The sequence below is a fragment of the Copadichromis virginalis genome, linkage group LG11 (genome assembly GCF_057382275.1).
Source record: "Copadichromis virginalis isolate Kocher_CV1m ecotype Utaka linkage group LG11, C_Virginalis_male_GT1.1, whole genome shotgun sequence".
NCBI classification, from domain to species: Eukaryota; Metazoa; Chordata; class Actinopteri; order Cichliformes; family Cichlidae; genus Copadichromis; species Copadichromis virginalis.
Window position 1 is genome coordinate 19,825,677 of NC_140628.1, and position 6,597 is coordinate 19,832,273.

General features: G+C 46.0%; 1 protein-coding gene across 1 annotated transcript; it reads right to left on the reverse strand.

Moving 5' to 3' along the window:
• Positions 1-5,573: 5,573 nt before the first annotated feature.
• Positions 5,574-5,997, reverse strand: LOC146698408 (histone H1.3-like). The gene has a single exon (XM_085472665.1). It carries the CDS (start codon positions 5,945-5,947, stop codon positions 5,663-5,665), a length of 285 nt encoding a protein of 94 aa, XP_085328791.1. The 5' UTR covers positions 5,948-5,997; the 3' UTR covers positions 5,574-5,662.
• Positions 5,998-6,597: the final 600 nt, after the last annotated feature.

The window sequence follows — 6,597 nt, forward strand, 5'->3', positions numbered from 1 at the left end:
TTCCCAAACAAACACACATGCGGCTTGGCACTTGTGCTGTACGTTACAAGTCACGCGACGTGACGCTGCGGCTGTGATTGGTTCGGCTCTGCGCTACTTAATTTGGATTGGCTGATCTTTTTTTTTTTTTTTTTTTTTTTAAGAGGACAAGAGCGGCGAGGTCTATCGCGATAGCTTAATTTCTCTATCGAGTAAAAGTTATATCGCGATACATATCGTTATCGTTCTATCGCCCAGCTCTAGTTTCAATGCAAACATTTTTATACTCAGCATATGTCAAATCACCCTAAATTACTGTAAAAGTACAGTTTAACAAATGTATTAGCGGTTATCCCATTCATTGAGCTCATCTCATGGCAAACTGCATCTTACGAGCAACCAAAGAAATTGTTGATTTAATAGTGAAAACAAGAAAGTAACATTTTCAAAAACATCTCAGCTTGGTGACGCTTCCTTCAGGTGTGCAAATCACATGTCTCTGCAGAGTGGTTTGAGTTCTGCAGGGCGTCATACATGTCTCTTCCAGTTGTTTCATTGTCCATAGGACCAGAGTCCAAATGTATGTAGAATAAACATTCAAACATACCAGTTAGTTTTGTTTGTCAACATGGGTCTCAGCTATTTCCAAAGTTGCAGACCTCTCAGCACTCTAGTTTTATGGCCTCCACCAACCCCCATCACCTCATTCAAGCCTTCGTTCTGTGAGGGGGATATTTATGACTCCTTAATTGTCCACGCTCTGCAGAGAAACACCTCTGTGGAAAGGGTGCAGGGTTGTCTTACTGCTGTTATGATCCCAGCAGTCTTCGGGGTATCATCGTATTCACAGTACAGTGGTACAGCATTAGGTGATGTTCATAGGAAACTGCTGTCATCACCACCATAGCTTCTGGTTCCTGTGCTTTTCACAGAATCATGATGTCATCCTCGAACTCCTTCTGCGCTGTCGATGGAGCTTGGCACGCTCCCTCATCCTTCGAGTTTTCATGTTCCAATGCTGCTGAAGGTTTAAGGCAGAGCACGTCGTACACCTTAGTTGTCTTCCTCAGCGTCAATATTGAATCTTTCATTTTATTTAAAATCTCCTGGAGCTCAGTAGCACAGCTCTCTGTGTCATGTCTGCTGTGCTAAAGATGATTTCTGATCCTCCTGAAGTCTCTCTCCGGGCCTCAGCTCCCATCTTGTGGACGATCCTCTCAGGCACTCCTTCTCGTCATGCATAGTCCTGATTTTGGGCCTGCTTGATCTGTCTCAAAACACTCAGCTTCTCTGCCTTCCTCCTAGTTCAGCTGATTTCATGATGGGCCCCAACCAGCTTGACCTTTGACCTCAACCACTGCCTGGGCTATGCCTGGAATGTTTCTGCTTCTCACTGCTGCACCTGTATTTCAGAAAGACTTCTATTTGGAGAGCATGTCAACAATCATCAAACCACATTCTTTAGTTCAGTGAGCTTCACTTATAGGCCATCAAAGCCTCATCTGAACATGGATGCACCACTTGCATAGATTTAATACTTGTAAATAAACAGCTAATCACACAAATCACTGCAACAATAATAGTAAACATTGTTTAATATTAATTCTGGACCCCACCTCTTGACGCATGGACAACCATGCGTCAACTCACCAAACCTGGATCCCCGTCTTAAAAACTGGCTCCACCAGGAGCCTGCATACACAAGATCTGGAAATAAAATCAACCTTCACACTTATAAACAATTATATCAAAAGAGTAATAAGCATTCAGCACGGGCAAGACAAGTGTCATGTGCAGGTTTTCTCAAATCATTAAATCACTATCATTACCATAATTCGCCTCAAACATGGATCATCCCATGTGCTCAGTTAACATTAATGTAATCAGTGACTTCTCTTAAGCAAAGTCACTCCACTCATATATTATTATGGGTCCAAAAGTGGCCAGCAAATGAGCCCATAATAAACTATTCCATAAATACCGTAATCTCTCATTTGTTTTACTCATGTCACTTGTCCGTTTCAGCTGAATCCTCCACAGCATTCCCAAAGAAACAAACATTAGCAATACACATTGACTGTGGTCAGACGGAGGTCAGACACAGGTCAACGGGTTCCAGAGGTGCCATAAAAACACCATAAAATCAACCATCCATTGCTGTGGAAAATATGTTATTCATATCATCAAAGTAACCGTCACATTTTCCCAAAAACACAATGTAACAGCATCACCACTCATAACCGGTAAACACAGTTTTCCTCACACATAAACCCAAAAATCCTGTAATAGGAAAAACATCAACCAGTTGTCCTGGTATAAATCATGTGATCAAACCACATGAAGAACTGTAATGCTGTAGAAAAGAAAATGCAAATGTTAGCACTGCGCAGATGTATACAATTTCTCACAGCTTCTTTTACCAGTCAGTCAGCTTTCTTTTTTATTTCCATTCATTCATGCATTCATTCTTTCTTTCTTTGCTGATAGTGGAACCTGTCGTCGCATTTAGTTTCCACTTCCAGCAAAATGACGTCATCTCAAAAAGAAAAAGAGGAACTTTAGGTCGGATTACATAGCTGAATCCTTTTTTAGGCTGGGACACTCATTTAATAATTGTCCCAAATAAGTAGCTTTCTCCAGAACCCATTTTAATGTGGAGAAAATAGCACTTTTAATTTCTGACGTGCAGATCTGCTTAAAGAAAAGAAATAGACAAACAAAATCAGTGCCTGTTCAAAAGATAAAAATGAAAAATAACAAAGATTATCAAACCAAACTCTCAGTGCACTGTGAAAGTATCAAAATAAAAAGGCCTTGTTAAGTCATGACACAAGCTCCTCATCAACTTCACAACAGGAGAAGAATCATCAGCTAGATTCACTCCAAACCAACCATCAGCTGCACAACACACCACACCACATAACTATGAGTTTAATCACCAGGTCTGTGCTCTTCACTCGTTTAGGCCACAGATCTATTTTATTCAATTTTCCTTTTCCCTTCATCATAAAACATGTGACATGCTGTCATGCACTTCACAAAAGACGTTTGTTCTGACGTATTCAGAGTTGTGTATCTAAATACAGGATTCACTCGCACATCAAAACAGGAAACTCAGTGTTTTAGAGTCTCCACTCTAACAAACTCCAACACATCCCATTCACTCGTGCTAGAATTCAGTCACCTGTGCAAGAATTCAGTCACCTTTCATTAATCTAAAAACCAATCAAATAATTTGCATATCGGCTATTAACCCACTAAGTTGACAGGACAACAGAAATGCATGTTCAAAATAGTATCACAAAAGACAATTTCTCTCATACAGTAAATTACTTATGCTGCTCAATCAAGCAGGAAGCTTCTCCCAATTTACTATATCAACAACTAAATTTATTGTCTGATCTCTGGTTGGTCAAACCAGGATCTTTTTTCCTTTTTCCACAAAAGTTTAAATTGTTGTCCTGCAACCTAGAGAGTCAATTTTTTTTTCTTGGATAAATTCAGTATTTGATAACAAGTGTCTGCTAAATTCTGTGTATAGTGCTGGCGGAGCGCTGCTGACGTCGACTGAGAAAATTGTCAGGCGGTGGAAGGAATACTTCGAGGACCTCCTTAATCCCACTGATACGTCTTCCGAGGAGGAAGCAGAGTCTGGGGATGAGGGGAATGGCCCGCCAATTTCCGGGGGCGAGGTCACTGAGGCAGTTAAACAACTCCTTGGTGGCAGAGCCCCTGGTGTTGATGAGGTCCGCCCCGAGTTCCTGAAGGCTCTGGACGTTGTAGGGCTGTCCTGGTTGACACGCCTCTGCAATGTTGCGTGGAGATCAGGGGCAGTACCTGTGGACTGGTAGACCGGGGTGGTGGTCCCCATCTTTAAGAAAGGGGACCGGAGGGTGTGTTCCAACTACAGGGGGATCACACTCCTCAGCCTCCCTGGGAAAGTCTATGCCAGGGTGCTGGAAAGGAGAGTTCGTCCGTTAGTCGAACCTCGGATACAGGAGGAACAATGCGGTTTTCGTCCTGGTCGCGGAACACTGGACCAGCTCTTTATCCTCTCCAGGATACTTGAGGGTGCATGGGAGTTTGCCCAACCAGTCTACATGTGTTTTGTGGACTTGGAGAAGGCATTCGACCGTGTCCCTCGGGGTGTCCTGTGGGAGGTGTTGCGGGAATATGGGGTGTCTGGCCCATTGCTACGGGCCATTCGATCCCTATACAACCGTTGCAAGAGCTTGGTTCGCATTGCCGGCAATAAGTCGGACTCGTTCCCGGTGGGTGATGGGCTTCGCCAGGGCTGCCCTTTGTCTCCGGTTCTGTTCATAATTTTTATGGACAGGATTTCTAGGCGTAGCCAAGTGGCGGAGGGCTTTCGCTTTGGTGGCCTCAGAATCTCATCTCTGATTTTTGCAGATGATGTGGTTCTGTTGGCTTCATCGGGTGAAGGCCTCCAGCTCACACTGGAACGGTTCGCAGCCGAGTGTGAAGCAGCGGGAATGAGGATCAGCACCTCCAAATCTGAGGCCATGGTTCTCAGCCGGAAAAGGGTGGAGTGCCCACTCCGGGTCGGGGATGAGTTCCTGCCACAAGTGGAGGAGTTCAAGTATCTCGGGGTCTTGTTCGCGAGTGATGGGAGAAGGGAGCCGGAGATCGACAGACGGATTGGGGCTGCAGCTGCAGTAATGCGGACGCTGCACCGGTCCGTCGTGGTGAAGAGGGAGCTGAGTGTAAAAGCGAAGCTCTCAATTTACCGGTCGATCTACGTCCCTACCCTCACCTATGGCCACGAGCTGTGGGTAGTGACCGAAAGAACGAGATCGCGGATACAAGCGGCGGAAATGAGCTTCCTCCGAAGGGTGGCTGGCCTCTCCCTTAGAGATAGGGTGAGAAGTTCGGCCATCCGGGAGGGGCTCAGAGTAGAGCAGCTGCTGCTCCACATCGAAAGGAGCCAGCTGAGGTGGTTCGGGCATCTGACAAGGATGCCCCCCGGGCGCCTCCTGGGTGAGGTGTTCCAGGCATGTCCCACCGGGAGGAGGCCCCGGGGCAGACCCAGGACACGCTGGAGAGATTATATCTCTTGGCTGGCCTGGGAACGCCTTGGTATTCCCCCGGACAAGCTGGAGGAGGTGGCTGGGGAGAGGGAGGTCTGGGCCTCTTTGCTTAGGCTGCTGCCCCCGCGACCCGGCCCCGGACAAAGCGGATGAAGATGGATGGATGGATGGATGTCTGCTAAATTGACACTATTTTAACACTGATGAAAGATAACAAGCTAATTTTCATTGCATGTGTGTTTGTGTTTTTAGGCAGGTTTAATGCATGTCTGTGGAGCTGCATATCCAGCAGAGCATGTTCTCTGCCTTTCCTACACATTTCTCTACTATTATTTGATCATTTCTTAACCAATGTGCTATGAGTCCACTGGTCTTTGCATCACACTAAGTGACTTGGACAAGATGATAAACAGACTCACATGCTGAAGATGTTGTCTAATCTTCATAAGCTCTCTTGTGTTTGTGTTAGTAGGGTTAATGCCTGTTATGTGTGATTCTGTATATGTTTGTATATGTTTCAGACTCCTTCACAATTTTCCAACTTAAGCAGTCAGTTTTCTTTTCCCCAGGTTTGCTAACCCAAATTTTGATTTCCCACATTTAATAACAAAATTTGTGTTCTCACCACTCTCATTCTATTGTCCTCTGATGCGGTTGCTGAAGTTCTGCTGCTGCTGCCTTCTTGGGCGACTTCTAGCAGGTCCTGCCGGTTTCTTGGCTTTGGTCTCAGTAGCCTTGTTCATCTTGAAAGATCCGGAGGCCCCGGTGCCCTTGGTCTGCACCAGAGTGCCCTTCGCCACCAGGCTCTTGAAGGCGGTCTTGACACGGGCTTTGTTCTTGTCCACATCGTAGCCTGCGGCAGCCAGAGCCTGCTTGAGACCGGCCGCGGACACGCCGTTGCGCTCCTTGAAAGCGGCCATGGCTTTCACGATCAGCTCGCTCACGCTGGGGCCGACCTTCTTCGGCTTGGACCTCTGCACAGGGCGTGTTTATGATGGAGCTTTTCCGACCACAGCTGGCACGTTGAGCGCATCATTCAGGGTCCATTTCTTTCATGTAGCTATGGTCGCTAGCCAGCATGCTAGCCGCATGTGGCTTGCCGAGTCACTCAGTCCTTTCTGAACATGTTGACATGCTGCCGCCGCCGAACCTGGCCTCAGATCCAGCAAGCTTAGCGCGCTGATCTCCAAAAGGTCCCGAAAGCCAGAAAGACGTCAAATAAATGTCTCGTTCTAAGAGTTCAAACAAAAACTCCTCTTCATGCCGCCATCTTGCTCGCCCCTCCGTGGAATTCATCCAATCAGATAGGAAGATGGGTTTGCTTTTCTTCTTCTCTTGTGCTTTGTTAGGTTGCTTCTGCAGCCTCTGCTCCGATACTGCCGCTGCTGATCAGGTTTTTCTTCAGGTAAGAGTGAGAGTTTTGAGACAGATCGTGCTATAAATAAGTCAGCCAGAAACTTGGCTTGAACGTTTCCAATTATTAAACTATTGTTTAAATTTTCGTCCGACCGCTGCATGTGGAAAATTGATACAGGTCTGCTTTTCACCTGAAAGTGACAAACTAAGACAT

Bases quoted from the DNA above. Each gene is read 5' to 3' on its own strand.
- LOC146698408 (XM_085472665.1), bottom strand. From the start codon at position 5,947: ATGGCCGCTTTCAAGGAGCGCAACGGCGTGTCCGCGGCCGGTCTCAAG.